The sequence below is a fragment of the Equus asinus genome, chromosome 24 (genome assembly GCF_041296235.1).
Source record: "Equus asinus isolate D_3611 breed Donkey chromosome 24, EquAss-T2T_v2, whole genome shotgun sequence".
Classification (NCBI taxonomy): domain Eukaryota; kingdom Metazoa; phylum Chordata; class Mammalia; order Perissodactyla; family Equidae; genus Equus; species Equus asinus.
The window spans coordinates 23,499,039-23,521,013 of record NC_091813.1 but is presented as its reverse complement, the minus strand read 5'-3'; the positions used below and the strand labels follow the sequence as shown (position 1 = coordinate 23,521,013).

General features: G+C 41.1%; 2 protein-coding genes across 5 annotated transcripts in view; both read right to left on the bottom strand.

Moving 5' to 3' along the window:
* CYB5R4 (cytochrome b5 reductase 4) overlaps nt 1-19,426 on the bottom strand; it is a 90,311-nt gene extending 70,885 nt beyond the window's left edge. For 2 of the 4 annotated variants that reach the window (XM_070496205.1, XM_044757238.2), the window contains exons 1-2: nt 13,066-13,301; nt 9,752-9,905 (exon numbers count right to left, since the gene is read on the bottom strand). In XM_070496205.1, coding sequence (XP_070352306.1) covers nt 9,752-9,905; nt 13,066-13,140 — 229 coding nt within the window. In that variant the 5' untranslated portion in view covers nt 13,141-13,301. Of the gene's footprint in view, nt 1-9,751; nt 9,906-13,065; nt 13,317-19,007 lie in introns of those variants that run through there. The other 2 variants (XM_070496204.1, XM_014838070.3) reach the window with 2 other exon arrangements.
* On the bottom strand, nt 15,430-19,831 carry RIPPLY2 (ripply transcriptional repressor 2). The gene is made up of 4 exons (XM_070496206.1): nt 19,540-19,831; nt 19,281-19,365; nt 18,905-18,969; nt 15,430-15,706 (listed from the first exon to the last, which is right to left on the bottom strand). Exons 1-4 carry the CDS (start codon nt 19,623-19,625, stop codon nt 15,559-15,561), a joined length of 384 nt encoding a protein of 127 aa, XP_070352307.1. The 5' UTR covers nt 19,626-19,831; the 3' UTR covers nt 15,430-15,558.
* Between the last annotated feature and the right edge of the window lie 2,144 nt (nt 19,832-21,975).

Here is a 21,975-nt window from a genome sequence, read left to right as displayed (position 1 = left end):
TAATGCTTTTACTGGTCAATTTCCTATAAGTTAAATGTCACGGCTGTTTTTCCTAATACTAATAATTTCATGTAAGATGATCTTTGATAATTTTGCCCAGTTAACCTTTTGAAGTGCTTAGAGGCCCTTCTCACATTCTTTTTAAATTTCGCTGTGCAAACAGAGGCATTCAGACCAGATTCATTCAGCTCACGTGTAAACTGGTCGCCACCGAGGCTGTTTGGTGCAGTTAGGAGCTCTAAGTTGCATTCAGGAAAGTTGCTACCTGGCTCTTTTCAAGTTTCTGTGAAATAGTGCTCGTCTCATTTTTAGTCTTTTTTTTTCTTTTTAAAACTGTGCATCAAAGCTTGACAATTTAATAAGTTGCTTAGACACTAATTTTAATTTTAGAGGCTTTCCTCAAATGCTTGTCCATTTATTTTGAGAGTGATGGATCAGAAAGTTGAATGAAAGCTCCACGTACGTGGGCAGAACTTTTGAATGAATTAGTCAGCTGCACTGGCAGGAGTCCCCAGCCTACTACCTGCAAGTCTTTTCTCTTGGGCTGGAATCCCCCAGTCGTCGGCAGATAAGAGCTGTGAGGGCTATTTGGAGAATGGGATGAAAAATGTTTTCAGATGAACAAAAGCTTAGGGAGTTCACTGCCAGCAGACCTGCACTTAAAGAAATGCTAAAGTAAGTTCTTCAGGGGAAATCTGGATCAACACAAAGGAAAAACAAATACCGAACATGGTAAAAAACGTGGGTAAACAAAAAGGATAAATTTGTTTCATTATCTTAATCTCTTTAAAAGATAAGTGACTGTCCAAAGCAAAACAGTAACGTACTGCGGGGTTGACAGCACCCGCAGAAGTAAAGCGAGTAACAGGACTAGCAGGAGGCACCGGAGAGGGAAATGGAAATCTATTAGAAGGTTCTTACACCCGCTGTGAAATGGTATATTACTGGAGATAGACTGTGATAAGTTAAAACCGTACACAGTAAACTTAGAACAGCTACTAAAATGAAGACAAGGAGGTATAAAGAATAAGTTAATAGGGAGATAAACTGGATTCATTAAGATAGAATGACGGTGTCAACAATGGGTGAATCCAGGCAGATGAGCGGTTTATTGAGTTCACTGCGTCACTCTCACAACATTTTTGTAAGTCTGAAGCTTTTTTCAAAATAAAAAGTTTAATTAAGAATATTTAATGACAAAAATGGCCCTGAAGAAATCTTCCACATTTACCTAATCCCCGCAGCTCAAATAGCCCACAAAAGGAAATAGGAACCTGCACAAAGAACAGAAAACATACGATCTCTATCAGGCTCCAGCTGATATTCTGAAGGAGGGCTCAAAAGAGAATAATTGACCATGAATATAGATTAGAAAACTGTCCAGAAATAACAAAGTCTCTGATTAAGGACCTGGTATAGCTCCTAACTCCAGGGGCCAATAATCTGGAAACAGCAAAAATGAAAGTCCCTCAATCGGTTACTGTTTTGTGAAATTATTGAAATATTCCTACCACACATGATTCAAAGAACATTTCCTGAACACTAACCATGAGTCATGCCCTGTGCTAGATGCTAGGGGTAGGGAGAGAATCAGTATATTAATATCCTGAAACTCAATTTAAATAGAAAGACAAAAATATAAAAAGTGGCCAAAACATGTTACAGATGTTCTAACAGAAGTCCTACACCAAGTGCTGAGGAAGAAACTCCAGGGGAAGAAGCAAAGTCGGAGAGGGCCAGTCAAGTCTTCAAAGACGAGGAGACTGAAAGGACTAAGGTGTTGAAACAAAGAAAGGAAACAACTGAGATGTTACACAATGTAGGATGAGTAAGCGTCCAAGATCATCGAGGAGGCTGGAGAGGATAAGAGTACACAAAGGGACAAGGCTTAGAAAAGAGTGTCTTAGAAAGAACGATGTCTGGGAAAGGAATATGTCTTTCTGATGCAGGAGAAGGAGAAGAAAGAATACAGATATCACTAACTTTATGCTCCTTATATTCACAGTGAACACCTGTACATGTTTGTGTGCGTGTGTATTTGTGTGTATGATCTTTCTCTCTCTCGTACAATCGCACCACCTAGCCTTTGCACATGCTTTTTTCTGAAGCCTGGAATACTGTTCCCATTCCTCTTTGCCTAGTTAACTCTTATTTATCTTTCAGAGCTCAGCTCAATCGTCTGCAGTCTTCACTCAACGCAGCATACCTCTCCTTCACAATACTCGTCAGACTTGATTAACACCTTGTATTCCCCACCAAATTGGAAATTCCATAAGAGCAGGGGCCATCTCTGTTTTACCCCTAAGAACCTAGTACAGTACATGACACATAATAGACCCTCAAGAAATATTAAATAAATGAACCAAGATAAAGAAAAACTTAAAATCTATCTTCTCTCTTTTTTGTGAATGACACCTACACACAAAATCACAAAAAAAGCAAAAACTATGTTTCATTAAATTACTAAAAATTAAAACTGTCTCAGAGGATATTCTGTGTGATTTTTAATTAGCAATGTTAACTAGCACAAGAGAAGAACCACAAGTAATAGGCACCCCATGGTAATTTCTTAATGAATGAATTTACATATGGCACTCAAAGTGAGTAACACACAAATGCTAACCAGGATTAAGTCTAGAGTTGAATATGGTCAAACAGGAGGCAGTGGAGTTTAACAGTTTCTGCATAAAAGCTTAGAATCAGGCTGCCTCGGTTAAAACAGTGGTTCCATTCTCATTAGCTATGTCTTCGGCAGCCAAGTTACTCTTCTCGCTGTAGTAGGGATTAATGTTTTCCCTACCCAGCATCCACTCCCCTTCCAGCAACAGCATCACTTTTTCTTCAAGGAGCCAAGACCTCCCCAGCTCTCAGTCAAGGCCCCAACTAGGTTACAGGGTGAAGCTTGTGACCTAGGTTTAAGAGATTAAGTACATCATTTCCCCCCAAATAGAATTATTGTTTCAGTTATTAGATAAACGGAATAGAACCTGAAAGTAACTAGAGAGAGAGAACTGCTGTAGTCATCTTACCGCTATGAAGAGTCCTAAAATGGAGCAATCCCAGAAGGGAAACTAAGTGTGCAAGCAGGTTCTGGGGACACTATCTGAGTCCCCTGCACCAATCCTCACCTCAAGTCAGCTCTACCTGTAAAATTTTTAGTTAACTTCTGTTTTCTACTTAAACCAGGTTAGACTGGAGTTTCTGTTGCTTACATCCATGAGTCCCCACTGATATACTTTCTTGGCCTCAGTTTCCTCATCTGGAAAATGAGGATTCTCTAAGCTTTAGTGCTCTCATCCTGTCAAGTAGAATTCCCACCTCATAGGATTACTGTGAAAATTAAACACTTAGCACATAGCACAGATGTGACACACTGTCAACCTGCTAAGATATTTAAAAAGAGAAAACACTCCTTATAAAGAATATTGAGCTATATATACGATTTTAATTAAAAAACTGAGAATTGAATGACTGGGTAATAAGTTCAAGTGCGCAAAAACCTCTGGCAAAAAGATAATAGCAGCAGCTAAAACATAAATGGGGGTAAAAAGCACAACAATGAATTTGCCACTACCAAGTAATTCAGGCATTCACCAAGAATATAATGAGAGTTATTGCAAATTATCCCCATAAATATGTTGATGCCAATGCTGGAGGAAAAAATATCTTAAAAGAGCCACCTCCCTAATAATGATAAGACTAGAAATCAATGAAACCGAAAATGGACAAGCAACAGAGAAAATCAAAACCAAAAGTTAATAAAATTGATAAACTTCTAGTAAGTCTGATCAAGGAGACAAAAGAGAGAAACCAAACATTAGCAATATCAGAAATAAGAGAGGTTCTATCACTATAGACCCTAAAGACATTAAACAGATAAGAAGAGAATGTCGTAAACGACTTTATGACAATGTGGTCAATAACCGAGATGAAGCTAAGAAATTCACTGAAAAACAACTTATAGACTAAGACAAGAACAAGAGAAAATTTGAATAACTCTATATTTTTCTTAAAAAGAATTTGTAATCAAAAACTTTCCTACAAAGAAAATTTCAAAATGTTGGCTGAAGTTTGTGAACTATTGTGTCAACCAAACAAAACCCCTGAGGGCTACATGAAGCCCAGAGGTCATTAGTTTTTTTCCTCTATTGAATTTTTAATGAATGGAAGGGAGGTAGAGAGCAAGGGAAGAGTTTAAAAAAAAATGAAGAAGGAAGAGAATGAATGACAGTTAAGGAGATAAAGACAGAGTAAAAGTAAAAGAAAGCAAATAGTCTTGGATGCCAGGAGAGAATTAACAAAACCAACAAAGACTAGATTATCTGCATTGATGGTGCAGAACAGGCAACCTGAAATTCTATGGATCAGATTAGAAATGGATGAGTAAAGGGATATGTGCCTGTGAAAAATATTGTTTCTATTTCCTAAACAAGCAAATGACAGCAGAAGAGAGTTGTTCAAACATCTGCGGTCAAGAAGAAAATAATGAGGACAGTACACAAAGCAGACAATCTACAGAATCGTTGAGCTAACTGTAACCACACAATACTGTTTAGATACACTCTGTCATACTGTGATAAAACATTCCATTATAAATTAAAACATTAGTTCCAAATTTGAAAAACTGCTCTTAGAAGACAATTTTCAGAGAGAAAAAGGTTCTCTGCTAGAGACAAATAACACTGCAGTTTGTCAAAATTAAGCAGGGAGCTAAGGAAAACTAGAGAAAAGAACTTACTGTTGGGAAAATCCACTCTATTCATGGTGGGCTTGAATCTAAGCTAAAAAGTATAACACTTAATTTACTTTATTATTACTGCAGTATCAGTAAAAGATAGTCTAAAGAAATAGTGTCAATTCTCGTTCTTTCACAGCAGTTACCTTCTATAAACTCACCGCAAACACTGAATCAGTGAATACTGAACCATTGCTTTTAGGGGAAAATATAGGATTAGGTTCCTGCGAGACTTTGGTCACAACATTTTGTCCACCAATCAATACATAACCTTGTTTATTGTGTGTTTCTGTTTAAGGACACCTTATTCAATACATATTGTTGATTCATGAACACTGAACTCACAGCCAGCAGCACTACACCTCAAGCCTGAGCAAAGCTTATCTAACCTGGGTATTTTCTCCATAAGGCACATCACAGCCTTCTTGAGAGAGCACTTCAGCACTATCCTTGGGGGCCCTTGTAAACAGCAAAATCACAAAAGCAAGCATAAAATGTGAAAAACATGGCACAAAACAGACTGCAAAAAAGACCTTTCTTTACAGTATGAGAACTGAAACACAAAGGCAGAGCATCACCTTGTCTGACCTCAGCTAGGAGCGGGTGACACGCATTTTTCACTGCACTGTGTGTGCACGCGAATGACTGCGAAAGTACTGAGAGTACTGATTTTGGGGTTACAAATAAACTTTAGTGAGCAGGCAAATCTGCAAAGCAGGAATCCACGAATAATGAGGATCAACTGTACTCACAAAAATTTACACTACCATTGAGTAAATTTTAAAAAGCTTTATTATAAATGAACCTAGAAATCTAGGAAGGTGAATAAAAATATCATAGGGCTACGTACTACTTCTTAGAACCCATTTGCCACAGTTTTGTGAATAATTACGAAACACGAAAAATACAGACCCATTAAAATCACTTTTTCTGGGGTCTCAAGCAGGCCTCTTTAATTTATGGTCTATGACAATCAGCATTAGGAGAAATCAAAGAATGTTCATTTCTAAGTTACAAATGAAATCCATTAAATCCCATCTGGAGAACTTAATCCACTAAATTTTTAACAAGAGAGCCACCAGTCTATTGACTGCAATCAACTTTTTCTAAATACAATTTATTCAAACGACTATTAGAAAGTATCAGGCCACACTTGCCCTCGCCCTCATTCAGATCAAAGGCTCGGTCCTGCTGCCAAACAATGACTTGATGACTGAACACATCACTACGCACGCTGACTACACACTACAGGAATATATCCCAGCAGAAACAGTCTGATCCAGGCTCTACAGCGCTCTCACAGACGAGCGGTTTAGATGTTTGCTCAAAGCTTCACAGGTTTGTAAACCACCTTTACTTCCTGAAAGAGGGAAAAACAGAAATAAGGGAGAAAACCACAAAAGCATGAATTAATGGTAAATCCAACAAAGTTTCTGAAAAAGCAGTATCTCCCCTACACATCCCCTAACTGTTCCAATTAACCATCATTGCATTAAATGAATTACACATTTTATAGAAAAGGGTGAGAATTAAGTGAGCAATTTAGGAAGTCCGTGTTTCCTGCCTTGAAGATCCTGCCATACCAATGCCTACGTTTTACAGGTTATACATTTCACAGTCTGCTGCCAGCCAAATGCTCTTTTTACACCATCATTTTTAGGAACATGACCTGAGCCAGCACACCTGAACATGAAGCAGAAATATACTGCTATATATTCAAAAAAGAAAACAGTCCACAAAATATTAGCTATAAAAACCCACACCAAAGTGTATATTTTCTAAGATTTCTTTTTTGTGGCTGAGGAAGATTCACCCTGAGCTAACACCCACGCTAGTCTTCCTCTGTTTTCTATGTGGGTCGCTGCCACAGCATTGTCACCAACAAGTGGTGTAGGTCTGCGGTTCAGGAACTGAACCCAGGTCACCAAACCAGAGCATGGTAAACTTAACCAGTAGGCCACGGGGCTGGCCCTTCTAAGGTTTTTTGAGGAGACTGTCTCCCTCAGCCTGATCAGCTGAATTTTGACCTGATCTAAAAATGCGGCAATTGTTAAAAAATGAAGAATTTAATACCTAAAAAATGAAAATAACCTGATATCATGATATCATGTTTCCCTGGTACAGCTTTGATTAAAACTTGGGTCCAAACATTATCTCTGACCTTCCATGCTAAATCTGGCACACATTTCCCCTTGAAGGTATCATTAGTATTTTAAAGGAGAACAGCTAAGAAGACAAAGTCAATTATATTTAGTCACATGCTTTCTTTTACTTTCATTTAGGATCATGTTAGAAAACACCAGTAATCTGTTTGTCTCACATTCATCCTGCTTTCCACTATCTTTGTCAACATCCTGGTTCACCTATTACCACCTGAACTTCTGTAACGAAGTACATGCTTTCCCAGTCCCATTTCCATTCCCTACGCCCACCCCAAGACTGATCTTCCCAAGGCACACTGATCACACTGCCCCCACACTCAAACACCTCTGCGAGCTCACACTTTCATCTAAATTAAGCACACTTGTCCCAGCCTGGCTTTCAAGGTCCTCCACAAGCTGACCTAACACACCTTTCCAAACTTCTTTCTTATAATTCTCCAACATAAACCTAAGCTCCAGAACTCACCTCCAGCTCTTCTTGTGTCTGTACCCTTGCTTTGGCCTTTCCCTCCACTTGACGCACTTCCTCTTCATTTCCTGTTGAAATCCTGTCCACGGCTTCAAAGCTCATCTCTACCACAAAAGCATCTCCGATTTTCCCAAGCCATGTGTCTCCCTCCCTTCAATCTGCTATTACTTTCTTTAGAGCCCTCTTGCCACAAGTCACTCAGCCATTTGTCCACGCCTCTAGAGCAGAAATGCCAAGGGCAGGGCCTAAATTGAATAAGGGGTTTCTTGATAAAATAAAAAACTGACCTAGTCAAACAGAAAAAAATATATATATATACACCTTACTTTTGGAAAGGGGAAAAAAAATCTTTATTATTAATAAAACTCATTCTCCAACAGAAACTTTAAAAAAATGCACCCTTAAATCAACAGCCTTACCAGACAGGTGCCATGCATTCCAATCATTAGAGGAGATATGTAACTGGGAGCAGTGTACTTTTCAACCATAGCAAACCAGTCCCTTACCTCCATCAATATATCAAAGGAATAACAAAGTATGACTGTGTTACAATAATGCCTCCTTTACCCAATATCACTTCGATATGAAGGGTTCACATAAGCGAATTTTCTGGAGACGTAGCCTCCTACTGTAGAAACAGAGCTCAGACATGCCTGTAGCCTGGGCCAGCTCAGGGATGCTCCTGGGAAACTGACCTCCACTTCACCCAGCCTAGTAGAAAACACACAGGCAAAGTGGGGAGGTCCCCTTATACCACTTACGTGTACCTGGTAAACAGTCAGGCAACATGGAGGGAGGGTGAGGAGGGAATCAAAAACCCTATAAAGTAACCAAGGAGTTTTTTGCACCTGGCAGAATCCTCAATCCCGGTTGATGGTACTATCCATGGCTGTATTTCCCTGAGAAACTTTGGGGAGTTGAGCAGCTACTCTTGCGTCTTGGAACGAGCTATATAATCACCTGCTGGAAGATCCCATCCCCTCTGCCACTGACAAAAATTTCACACTCTAATTATGTCTGTTATGGATTGAACTGTGCACCCCCAAAAGTCATATGCTGAAGTCCTAACCACCAGTACTTCAGAACGTGCCCTTATTTGGATATAGGGTCACTGCAAATGTGACTAGATGAGGTCATACTGGAGTAGGGTAAACCCCTAACCCAAAATGACTGGTGTTCTCATAAAAACAGGAAATTTGGACAGACAAGCACACAGGAAGAACGCTATGTGAAGATAAAGACAGAGATCGGGTGATGCTTCCACAAGCCAAGCAGCTCAAATACTGGCAACAAACCCCCAGAAGCAAGGCAAACGGCATGGAGCAGACTCTTCTTCACAGCCCTCAGAGGGCACCAACCCCGCCAGCACGTCGATCTCAGACTTTAGCCTCCAGAACTGTGAGACAATAAATGTCTGTCATTTAAGCCACCCTGTTTGTGGGTTTTGTTTGGGCATCCCTAGCAAACTAACTGGCGTCTATTGGTGTCTTTCCATTTATCATACCACCAACCACTGTGACAACTACACACCTCTTTACGTAACCAAACTTCTTAAAATGGATAAGTGTTGCATTCATTCAACAAACACATATTGATGACCTCTGAGTGCCAGGCACCAAGGACAGAACAGTGTGACTGACATGGCTGTTGCCTTCATACAGGTTTCAGTGTAACCAGGATAACTAACAACAGACCAAAATTACACAATGAAAAAATTACAATTGTAATAATAGCAATAAATGACACACTCCCACCAGAGGATGGTGGACACATTTCCCCAGGTCTGGACGACTCAAGGACATTGCCATGGAGGCCCACTGCACAATTCCACACCCCCTTATTGTTTTGCTCCCTTCCTAGATGCCAGGCTGTTGGATACCATGAGGTCTGCTTTTCTCAGCTACCCTCCTATCCTCCATCTCTGATCCCTCTCTCTAATCCGCCCTAACTAATATTGCTAAGAAATCATATATTAACGAATAAAAATTGCTGCAAGTGAGAACTGAAGATTTGGGTTTAATGTGGGCTTTCTGATTTACTATAGATTCTCAGAGACATTTTTTTCTGACAGAATTCTGTTACAAGGCACGAAGGTGAAACATTAATCTATACAAACTAGGTGTTACAGAATAATTTTACTACTTTGGTATTAAATTTCCCAGCAAATATTTGTTTTCTTTCAAAGGGAATACAGTTTAGGGATGCCATGTAAACAGTTACGTCAGAAAGAAATACTATCCAAATTTGGAATTATCTAACCTCTTGGCCAGAATAAGGCATCTTTCATCATCTAGTTGTGAATCATATCACCAAATAATAGGACCACGGAGTCAGACAGCACTTCAAAGCCCAGCTGAACTTTGTGCAGTATATAATATCACCTACCTCTTATGCAGATCCAACAGTCATCTTTTTTGTCGTGTTTTTTCAGTTCTTCTTCAGTTACTTCAATTAACCTGCCTTTTAATCCCGTTAGGTCCTTTCCACTTTTGGTCAGTCGAATCCAATCCATAAGACTCCTGCCCTGTTTGAGAGGTACCTGAAAAAGGAAAAATCCACTGTGGCTTCTTCGAGTTAGCTGCTCTCCCGTCCTCTCCTGCTGCTCGTCTTCGGGCTACTTCAGTACTCTTACTCCCATTCAGAAAGACAAGAAAACTCAAATCTAACAATTCTACAGATCTTCCTACACCTTTCGGAGGTTGTCAAAATCATTTTTGCTGTATTAGAATGATAAATAAAATATTATATAAAATAGCTAAGCTATGAGGTAGAGCTTAGAAATTCTGTCACACAAATCTTCATCATCATGGTATCACAGTATAACAAGAATAGTAGTGAACCTAGTGTCAGAAACAAGTTTTGGTCCCAGCTCTGTCACTAATATGTTCTAGTTGCTTATCAATTTAGACCAAAATTTCTCTACCTTAAAAATCAAAAGAGATTTGACAGAAGAAAACATAAACAATTGGGTAAAGTTGATTTTCTGGATGGTCAATATTACACAGAACATTAGAAGTTACTAGGCAGCAATTGGTTTTCTAAGAATCCACTGAGACACAATGGTCATCAAATAATAGAAAATAAGAAAACTGTAACTCTCTAAGGAAGAGGTTGGCAAAGTGGCCTGTGCCTGTTTCTGTAGAGGCCTCGAGTTAAGAACCGCTTTCACACGTGGTGGTGGTGGCAGCGGTGGCGGTGGTGGTGACGAGACGGGATCCTTACACAGTCCTCAAAGTCTCACATATTTATTATCCGGCCCTTTGCAGAAATGTTTGCCTACCCTTGCCTAGAGGATTTAATAACAGGAGGTTTGGTTTTTTTATGTCTTTTTTTTTTCAAAATACATTTTTCAAGGCTTTTAGATGAGAGGTATTGTTAGTATTCTAACCAGTTAAGACAACTTAGTGGAAACTTTTCAAGATACCCTATGGGAAAGGGCTTCTGTCTAAACTTGTGTAAGCAGTTTGTAACACAGTACCAGGGGAATGTTTAGTGTAAAAGCAGGCACATTCCACACACTGAATGTTTATGTCACCCCCAAATTCCTGTGTTGGAATCCTAAGCCCCCGTGTGATGGTGTGAGAAGTCCTAGGTGATTAGAAGCCTTCTCTGAGCCCAACTCCTTCACGGTCGTAACCCACTGGTATGGCACTTAGGCATTTATCACTTTCCACAGAAAGTCTGTGCGGCCTATTAGACTCAACTCCTCAAAAACAGAGACCACGTCTCCAGCATATGGTAGGTTCTCAATAAATATTCATTTACTAGTGTTAGTAGAAATAATAACAGCTACCACATATTGAGTGCATACTCTGCCAGGCCCTGTGCTAAGGGCTTTATATAACAACCCCACAACAATCCATGAGATCTGAACAAAAGCCTAAGCACAAGTAACATTTAGTGAATGCTTACCATATACCAAGACTGTGCTAAGAAAAACACTATCTCATTTAATCCTATGAACAACCCCATAAAATGCATACTGTTATTCCCATGGACACTGCAGGAAACTCAGACTCAAAGAGGTTAAGCGGTGTGGTTGGGAAAGGAATCTGGGTCTTTTTCACTCAAAAGTCTGTGATTTTAACAATCATGATAAACCACCTCCTCAATTACATTCTATTTTCTCAATCTCTACCCATTTCATACAATCCTGGCTCAGCTTCAACCTGTTCAAAATTAGCTTGTTTCACAAAGGAAAAAAAAAATTAAACCATCTTAGCTTCCCTTTGAATTGCACAATAATCTTACTTTGTTCTCTTTTTGGACCCAAAGATTCACCTTTGCCATCACCACCTATGAACCTTTTGTCTTTGACTCTAAATAGATGCTGAGAACATGAGTGGGAGTTTTAATGGAGAAGGGCAGCAACTTATATTCTAATTCACAAATTCTTTCTCTGGAAAGGCTATACTATTCAGCCAAGTATTTAGCTTAAGAAGAGAAACAGGTCAAATATCAAGGAGGAGGAAACACACGATTAGATGGCTGGATGATATATGGAGCAAGAAATGAAATGTCACAGCCAGACTCACATCACATCAAGCCTACAGGCTCCAGGGTAACATTTCTTAACCAGTTTCCTTTGCTGTGAAATGGAGATAACAAACGCACCCACTTCATAGGATCACTGTAAAGACCAAACAAGTTAACACATACAAAGCAATCAGAACATACATGGCCATCAGTAAGCACTGAATAAATCTCAGGTAAATGATTATTATACTTGTGGTCACAGATTTCTAAAAAGCTAAAGAAAACTACAGATGCCTGAACCCATATTTCTGATCTAGAGTCAAATTCCAGGTCTAAGTGGAGAAAAAAAAGAGTCAGTGAAGGTCCCAAATTATGCTAAGACCCAAGAGGCCAGAAACGAAAAAGGAATGGCCCAAGTAGGCAGAAGTCTCAAAAACAAAACATAAAGACGTGGTTATAGAATGAGGAACTAACAACAGGAGCAAGCATATTCATGTTGCAATGAACACAGGCGACAATTTTATTAAATTTTGCAAATGTAAAATACATTTGTATTCCACCTGTTGCTAACAGTAACTATGCTAACAAAAACTTACAGTATTATATTAGCTTCAAAGTCAGCAAGTGCTATCAGTAGAAGAGGCAGTGATGAAACAATGACGCACCAGAGGAAGAAAGAAAGGCGGTATGACTTGGAGAAGTGTCCGTAAACCTAACCGGAGGTTTGCAGACATTTATTCTCGCTTCTCCAGCCTCCCCTATCTCCCAGAGTCCCCACCCTTGGTGGGATGGTCGCGGTTCACTGTCGCCAATGCCCAACCTTTCCCTTCTGCTAGGGAACCCACATCACTCACAACTCCTTCAGCAAGTGAAGAATAAAAGAGCGGAGAGGGGGACAGGTTGAGGGAAGGAAGCTAATACTGAGTACCTACAACACAGCAAGCACAGTGCCTGGCCCTACCACAGACAGCTGAATCTAATGAGCGGGAAAAGACTTGGCAGAAGGAAACTGACAGGGATGAAGGGATGGGAGAGAAAAGGGGCTAGCAGGTGAGAGGGAGATTAGGAGAGTTCGAGGACTGGAGACGGCAGAGAGCACAGCAAGGGCAGGAGGGAACGAGGGTTAGAGAGGGGGCAGAGGGTGGAAGAGGGGGCGGTAGCGAGAACACCAGACGCCGGCAGGAGGCAAGCGCTGGGCGACACCGACGGTATCACCCTCTTACCTTGCTACGCCCCCCGGCGACGACGCGCTGCTGTGAGCTGGGGGCGGGGAAAGACTGGGAAGGGACGTTTAGCATCCTAGACCCCTGGCCCGGGCCCTGCCCGGGCTCCACCGCTGGACGGGATCGCTCGGCTCGACCCCTTTCGAGTAACACCTCCCGCTCCGGCTCCGAGGCCGGGCAGAGGCCAAGCCCCCGACCCACTTCCGGGGTCGCCCGGGGTGAGGCACGCCGTGACGCAGCACGTCCAGGCCGCGGGGGGCGGAGCCAACGGGCCTGGCGAAGCGCGGGCTCGGGTGGAACCAGGGGGAAGTACGCATGCTCCGTTAGTCCCGCACCATGAACTTCAGCACCGCCAGGAGGTGACAGCTATTCCGTGGGAAGAATAAACAGAGTGAAGCTGTTCCTTAGCTTTGGTGCTGACCGAATCTGAGAACAAATTCTTGTAGAGTCCTTTTAACCTGGAACACAAGCGTCTGTCCATTGTTAAGCGCTAACATAACACTACTTAAAGTATGGAATAAAATAAACTATCAAAGCATTTTGATTTCTCTGAAACTCTCTCCACTAAGACACCAAGCTGTACAGGAAAATGAACCTTTAAGAGCCAAGGTGCCAAATGCAAACAGACACTCCTGTGGGGTGAAGAGAAAACTTTATCTTTAAAAACCGTCGCTAATGACTGACGAATGAGTCAAAGATGTTGGTAAATTCTCCTTCAGTTCCATTCGCCCACTCACAAATTCTTTCTCCTCATCTAACTCCCTGACTTCCCTGAAAGATACAGGGAATTGTGTACTGACGTATCCCGCCCCCAATCGTAATGTTGAACGTTTAAGAGTCAGATAAGTTTAGTTTGGATGCCATCCCTGAAATTAATAAATGAGCAGCCTTATGCAAGTTTCTTTAGTGTCTCAAAGCCTCATTTTCCCCATCTGCATAATGGGTTTAGGTTTTAGTAAGAATTAAATGAGTTGTCATACGTAAATTACATAGTACAGTGCCTAGTTAATAGTAAGCACTCATTAAATGGCTCTTCATACTATTCCAACATATTGAGAGAAGCACAAACACTGTGCAGATGAACATCAGTCCCTAATGCTCAAGGTCCAGATTGGTGACCTGGTGGGGTTTTCACACATCCCTCGGGGAACACACACATCCTGAGAGTAGAATCCAGTGAAGGGAGAAAGTTTTCAGGGGAAGAAATATACTTTTAAATAACTCTCCCCATCCCTTCCATTACTAACTTTTCCTGACTCTGAAACACGGTTTGAACTTGCTCTATTTCAATTGCCTTGTCCTTAAAGTGCCTGTAAATCAACATTTGTAATATTTTTCCAATTAGAAGGCAAATATGTGTGAATATATGTAGCCATTCAAGTAAAAGGCATTTCTTACCTAGATAACCATCTCTTGCCTTCACCTCTGCCCATCATCATTCTGGAATATTATAGGAACATTTTTATTTGCAATTGAAATGTGTAGTGTGAAAAGACTGTATCTGCTAAAAGAATTTCATTACCATAGTTTACTATGTTACCTCTACCTTGCAAAGTGCTCCTGTTTTCCCTCTCATTAAAAAAATTTTTCTATGTCTACCTTAAATATGCTAATCACTGAAAATTTCTTATTTCGCTCCCCCTGAGAAAATTTTTACATGAGCATATCAGGAGCAGCGAACCAGAGCAAAGGAAGGCGATGTTGCTGGAGAACGTTTCATATCTGCTAAATTTCTGGGCTCCCCTTAGACAGAAATGGAAAAACACTACCAAATTCTGGCCTTTTGGCTCCCCTTTTTTTAGACTCCATGTAAGTCGTGTCCATTTAAACATTTTATTTTAATTCTGGGGACCCCTCAATGTTGTGTTGTAAGTATTGAACCCCCACACTGTTTTACTACTGGATTTAAGGACAGCGAAGGAGGATTAAAGTGAGAATTACAGACTCATCATTCACTAAAAATCCCTAAAATTTAATGGCCCTAACATTGATTCCCACTCTCAATTATAGACAATGATCTAAAGTGTTTTTCATGATCTGCTAGCAAATACATAATAATAATGTGTGATTGGTAACATAAGGCAATTTGCTTCATTATCTAATAAGACAATACTCATGTGTAACTACAACATCTAATGAGGATCAATAGGAAATAAATGTTACAAGATTCAGTCTTCAAAATTAAGTACTGTCATTCTTTGCAAAGTTATGACTAAATATTTGCAAAATTATAACTAATGATAAATTTGTAATTTGATGAGGAGATCAAAATTCAATACAATCAAGGCATTTGTAAATGGCACCTATTTTTAAATTCCAATATTGAACTATAGTGTAGGGACAAATAAAGGCCAAACTATCATAATAATTACAAAAGATTTCATTTTATTAATAATTTATATACAAATAAATTAGTTTAAAAGGATTATGATACATTTGTACACAAATTTAAATCCTATAAGTTTTTAATATCATCAAAAGTAACTAGTCAGATTAATTTTCACAGATCAGCTCCTCAATTTCATCTTCACTATCAGAATCTTCATAAAATGAAATTGTGGCTTGAATTGGAAAATTTTTCAGAAGAGCTTCTGCTTCTTGATATAAGTAATCATAACACTTTGACTTTGGCCAAAATAGTCTGAAAGAGGCAGACAACATAATATGCTTTATTTTTTTCACATTCAGAATCCTTATATTCATGAAATGTTCAAATTTCAAGAGCTCCATATATTTAACAATTGATTTACGCATTTAGATACAGCCTTAAGAGAGAGAGTTTAAAAATGATACTACCACAGTTTTCATGGAGTCTACTTGCCAAAGTATCAATAACTGGTAGACTATTTTAAATCTTTACCCAAGCTGTAAAGTAGATCAAATTCACACTAAACTTATGTCTTGTGTGGACATAAGATCACATTTGGCTTACTTCGGGCATTATGGATATATTTATTCTTAGAAAATGCAGAAGAAAGTTTGTCTTCCAATTTCCTAATCCTTTTGGGGAAAAAATGAGTCCCACCACAACATTAAAAATTTTAACAATACCAACTTTATAAAGATGACAATATTTTATGCACCTTACACAAAGGCAGCAATCACCTTGATTAGAATTCACAGATTTAGCTCTTAATTATGATGTAACCAAGGTAAGTTTAGAAAAGTACAAAAAGCAGTATTTTTAAAAGTTTGTCTATGCACTCACAACTTGAGGTAGAGAAAGGTTACCTCTGATCCCAACTTTGATCCCATCCGCCTCCTCTTTCCCTGTCCAACTAAATTTGGGAACACCATATGGACATACCGAAAATGATACCGTTTTATACAAACAATTTGCATATAAACATGATTACCTCAGACTTTCAAATTTCTGACAAATATTAATCTGGCCATCTGGTCTCCTATTATTTTTCATCCAAAGAAAAGAAAAGAGGAGGGATAAGGCTGAATCACCAACTACAGAGTGGTCATTTTAGTGTAAATAGCCCCATGTACCCATGTAATAGAGTGATTCTAACAAAGACAAGCTACATTATGTTCAGTATATTCCATTTTAAAAGGCAAAAAAACAAGCAATGTATTTTATGTTTTTAGCAAAATGGTAAAAAAATTATAATTTTGGTGCCTAAATAAGTAACCATCAGTAATTCATTCAATATTTTAGTGATCTCTTGTGCCAAACATAATTAATAATTCAAAGGTAAAGAAATCATGTTCCCTACCCTCAAGAAGTTGACAATTGAATAAAAAGAACCAGAAACACACAGTACTACTCAAAATAGAAATGAATAAAAATAAAACAAGAGAAGTACAAATATAGCGCTACAGTAACTCAGAAAAGAAAGGAATTGTTTATATAGGAAATTAATTATTTTTTAATGTGTAACTGGAACTGCCAAACCCAAAGAACGTTGTTCAGTTCTATCACACCCAGCCCAGAATTTCTCCCTGACCATTTCCTTCCATGGACTCCACACTTTCCTGAAACGCCCCCTGTTCTGAGTGATTCTTCTCGGTCTCCTTTATGGAGCTCCCTATCTCTTATACAAGTGAGATGTTGGCCTTCCCCCATGGTTTTATCAACAGTGATCATCTCTCCCCTCTGATACCCCAGGAAGACCCGACCCACTTCCATGAATTCCCCCACTGTTCATTTACCAAAAGCTGCCAAGTCTGTATTTCTACTTAATATCTTGACGCTGGGCCTCTGATCTATATATGCAGCTCTCTAATGGACATCTCTACTTGGATGCCTGACAGGCACATTAAACACCATAAATGGAAAATTGCACTCATTATCTTGCTGTTTTAGCACTAATTTCCATTCTGTTAGTACAACATTCACCTGGTCATCAGCCACAAACTTCGGAGCCATTCTGGGTTTTTTTTTTACCTCTTCTTCATCTACCATATCCAATACATCATAAGCCTAATCCATTTTGCCATCTAAGTATTCCTCAAATTCACCGGTCTCACCCCCACTTCCAGTATCTTAGAATGGCTCTTTATCATTCTTGCCTGAACAATGGTAACAACTTCCAATTTCACTTTCAGTGTTCCAACTAAGCCTATATACTATTTCCTTAGTGATTTTTCTCAAACATAAATCTGATCACACCACTCTTCTGGTTAAAATCCTTTAAGTAACCGCCAATACCACCTACAGAATAAAGTCCATGGGTTCCCAGCTTCACATACAGGATCAGGACAAAACTCTGTACCAGGATGTACAAGACCTGGCCTCTGGCTTCCCTGCTGGAATGACCACAACTTCGCACACCCAAATTCCAGTTCCTTAATGCTCCCAGAAGGAGCCACGCTGCTCCATGACGGGCTATTTCTTTTCCCTATGCTATTTCTTCTGCCCCCACCTCTCCCACCTACCGTCCATCTGGCTAACTTCAAGACTCAGCCAGGTAACCACAACCTATGATACACACCTCCCTGACTCTTCCCCATTCCCTCTGGCAGAGTTAGGTACTTCATGCCCTGTAGGTACTTGTAAAACTGACCAAGCAAAATTCTATTTCAACACCTGTCATGGGCTGTGATTATTTTTTTCCTGTGTCCTTCCTCAGTGCTAGCACACTGCAGGAAATGAATCAACATGTATTGACTACTATGTGCTATTTATAAACACATATGCATTTTACAAATATCATATAGCTCTTTAACAGCTCTCAGAAGGAGGCACACTGCAAAATTAACCTTTCACCTGAATATTAGCTACAAAGAATCCTACAGAAAAGCAGATTTCCTGTGGCTAGGAAGAGTAAACTAGCTCCTCATTGTTAGGTCAAATAACTTTCGATCCCTTTTTACGATCCTTAGCAATCTTTGGGATTTTCATCACATTTCCATTTTCTCTTACATGTCAAGGTGGATTTGTTTGATTTGTTGTAAAACTACAACTGTGAACACCATCTTCCTTCTGGTTTGCAAGAGGATAAGAATATACACGCTCTGCCTGGCGTGAAGTCAATTTCCTTCGGACCATTTGGCATTAAATAAAAATTTAAAAACCTGTTTCGCAGGTACAAGACGTAACGGTTTCACTTTTACTAAGCCCTCCACCTTCCCTCTTTATAACATATTCTTTAAGTGTTTACGGAGTATGCACCAATTAACAGTTCCTTTAGGTGACAGCGTGAGCTCCTATAGTTTTCAATTAGATGACTAAAGGACCTCCGGGACAGGAAGGATAAAGTCACCTTGAAGATAGATTTTTCCAAGAGAGAAAAACCGCAGGACTAGCCGCTGAGCTGGGCTGTGTGATACCCCCGGATCTTCCCTGGGCTGGAGGAGCAGGAGACCTTCGGTGAGGCCTGTCACTCACCTGACTGGGTGCCTGTATCGGAAAAGCTTTCCTGAGGCTTCTGGCATTCCGGGGCTACCTGGCATCTGGGGGCGTAAGGAGATGAATCGCAGTTATCACTCACCTTCTAGAAACTGGAAACGCGCGCGACCCAGCGTCCCTCGAGCCCGCAGGGAATGCGACCCCTGGGCTCTCAGCAGCCTCGCTCTCGGTCCGATCCGTATGTCCCAGCTGCTCTGGAGGACACACTCGCCGCATGAGCACCGACAGGGCCACCGGCAGGCGCGATCTTAAGCGAGGGGCAGGCCGGGCGCGCGTCTCCCTCGGGCCCGGCGTCCCCAGCCCCGTCGGGCATCTGCGCCCTCGGCGCTCAGCCAGCCCCGCGCGGCTCACTCACCGCCTCGGCGGCGTGGTGCGGCGCCTCCTCCTCCTCCTCCTCCTCGGCTCGGGCGTCAACCCACGGTCTCCAGAAGCCTGCGGATCTGCGGGGTGGGGAACACAAGGCGCGCAGAGGAGACGTGAGCGCGGACCCGCGAGCACGCCGGCAGCCGAGCGGGGCCCGGGGGCTGTGGGGGCGGAGAGCGGCGGGGAGGAGCCGGGGAGGTGCGGGCGGGAGGGCTGCGGGGGGCGCGCGGGGCGGGGCCGGGGCGCGGTACCCGGAGGCCGCCGGGTCCGCGGGCAGCAGGCGGCGGCGCCGCGCGCCCTCGCCGGCTCCGCGCCCCGAGCGCTCGGCGGTCTCCATGGCGCGGCGGGCCCGGCGAAGGCGCTGCCCGCTCACCGCAGGCCTGGCCCGTTCCACCCACCGGCCGGAGACCCGAGCTTATATAGCCCCCGCGGCCTGCTGCAGATTTAGAGGGTCGCTCCCTCTCCGCCCCTCTCGGCCCTGCGAGCCGCGTAAACAAAAAGGCTGCGCGTGAAGGCGCACCGGGCTGAATCCCGGGTGTGAACGCGTGTAACTCCCAAATGGCTCGGGGACCAGTTTTGTCGAGCGAGTGTTAATCGCTCTTCGACACATGGCTGCGGGGAAAAACAACATTCGCCCGAGCAGCCAATTTCCAAGTGAAGAGCTAGGAGGGGATAAAATCAAGCGATTCTACACGTTTTGTGTATTTCTGCAAAAAGGCCAAGTGGCAGTAATTGCTTGACTCGCCCAAGTCTCACGGTATTTTGGCCTTTGGCAAATACAACTGATTCTGCATCCCATATTCTAAAAGCTGGGATGCAGAGTAAATTAAAAGGAATGGCCTTAATTCCTCTTTCTGTCACAAGATGGGTGAATGAATGGACTCCTTATGAAAGGAATATCGGGTTTGGTTTTGTTTTGTTTTTTGATGTATTGACAGTCTAGGTTCATACATCTGCCGATTATTATTTGAAAATAAAAAAAAATTCATAAGAGGTGAATTGTAAAAGACAACGCCCCGGCCAAGAGGCCAGAGACTGAAGTCATGTGATTTGGGAATATAGTTCTATATTATCTTCTCATATCTTTGTAAATTTCCGCAACACCTACTCAGTGCTCCCAGAAGGTGAGTCTTGAGTTTCATCATACAGTTCTGTCACTACGTGGCATTTTGTCACTCACTGATAATTAGAAAATTTTCTTGTGAGGGCAGAGTATTTGTAGAATGATAATGACATCTTGAAAAGTTATATGTGACAAGTTAGTCAACCTCTGTGCCCATTTCTCTTATTTAAGTTACCCCTCACTTACTACAGAGGTCCATTAAACTTGACAAAAAGTGTTGTGTTTCAAAGGAAAGATGATGTATACAGTCATAATTTTTTTCAAAATGTTTTAAATAATAGAGCTGAACTTCCTCTGAAAAGTTGCAAACCTTGCCTGTAAACTATAGTGTCTCTGCTATTCATCCTAGTCCTGCAGAGGAAAATAATCCATCTAATTGATACCTGAGGGCCTATAATGGTCTACCTGACAGGAAGGTGAGATATGGTTGGCTTCAGGTAATGAAATCGGTAACAATAGGTACCTAATGCATGTCTCAATGCCTAGGATTATTGTTAGACTAAATGAAATAAAACTTAGAGAATGCTTGCTACAGTGCCTAACATGTAGTAAGCTCTCAACACATTTTAAACTATTTAAAAAATATAAGCCTTAACAGATGTTAAGCTACCTGATGAAATAGGTTATCATTTCAGTTCCATAAACTGAAGTGTTTTTGAAGTGTCTGTAACAGGCCCTGTGCTGTGCTTGCCAGATGTAGTGGTGAATAAGATATTCCCGTGCCCTCAGGAGGATTACAGTCATTGCTATCTATCGCTGTCACAAAGCAAGGGTTTTTAAAAAGTGCCGTATTCAGTAACAAAAGAACATTTTAAGCAGAGAAGTGGCACAAGGGAGGGAATTGATAACTCTGTTTGGGACAACCAGGAAAGCCTTCTTAGAGTAAATGAAACCTAAATTGGAATCTCTAGAAGGATCAGTCAAGAAAAAGCATAGTCTGTGTGGCTGTGGTGCAGGAGTGGAAGGAGAAGAAGGAATCCTTCTAGGTGTTAGGTGTTGCTGGATCGGAGATGTGGCTGAGGAGATAGAAAGTGCTTGGACTGTTAAGAGCCTAATACGCCATGACGAAGCATTTTGGCTTTTTCTGTAAGCACTGGTGAAAGATTCTAAGCAGGAGAGTAGAATGGTCCAAGTCTGCGTCTTATAAAAATCACTGTCACAGCCATCTGGAAGACAGATTTAGGGAAGGCTGACAGTGGAAACAAGGAGATCATTTACAAAGTCACTGCAATAGTTCCGGCAACAGACAGTGAGAAGCTGTACACTAAGGATGGAAATGAAAGAATATATTTTAGGGATACTTAGGAAATAGAATCTACAGAAGTGCCTGAATCATAAATGAGACATGAGAGTGGAGTCTAGATGTGCTCCCAGGTTTCTAGACTGGTTAAGTGGGTGGATGGTGATGGCTCAAACAAAAACAAAGAAAATAGGGAATATAGGAGGGAGAGCAGATGAGATGCTTTTATGTTGTTTGATTCTGTTAATAGTGTGCAGGGAAAAAAATAATGACTTTGATTTTGGATCTTGAATTGGTAAGGTTGGGCTGTGCTATATGGCAATA

Bases quoted from the DNA above. Each gene is read 5' to 3' on its own strand.
- RIPPLY2 (XM_070496206.1), bottom strand. From the start codon at position 19,625: ATGGAGACCGCCGAGCGCTCGGGGCGCGGAGCCGGCGAGGGCGCGCGG. The intron at 19,366-19,539 runs GTACCGCGCCCC...CCCACCCCGCAG, and splicing joins GCGGACCCGGCGGCCTCCGG to ATCCGCAGGCTTCTGGAGAC. The intron at 18,970-19,280 runs GTGAGTGAGCCG...TTACGCCCCCAG, and splicing joins CGCACCACGCCGCCGAGGCG to ATGCCAGGTAGCCCCGGAAT.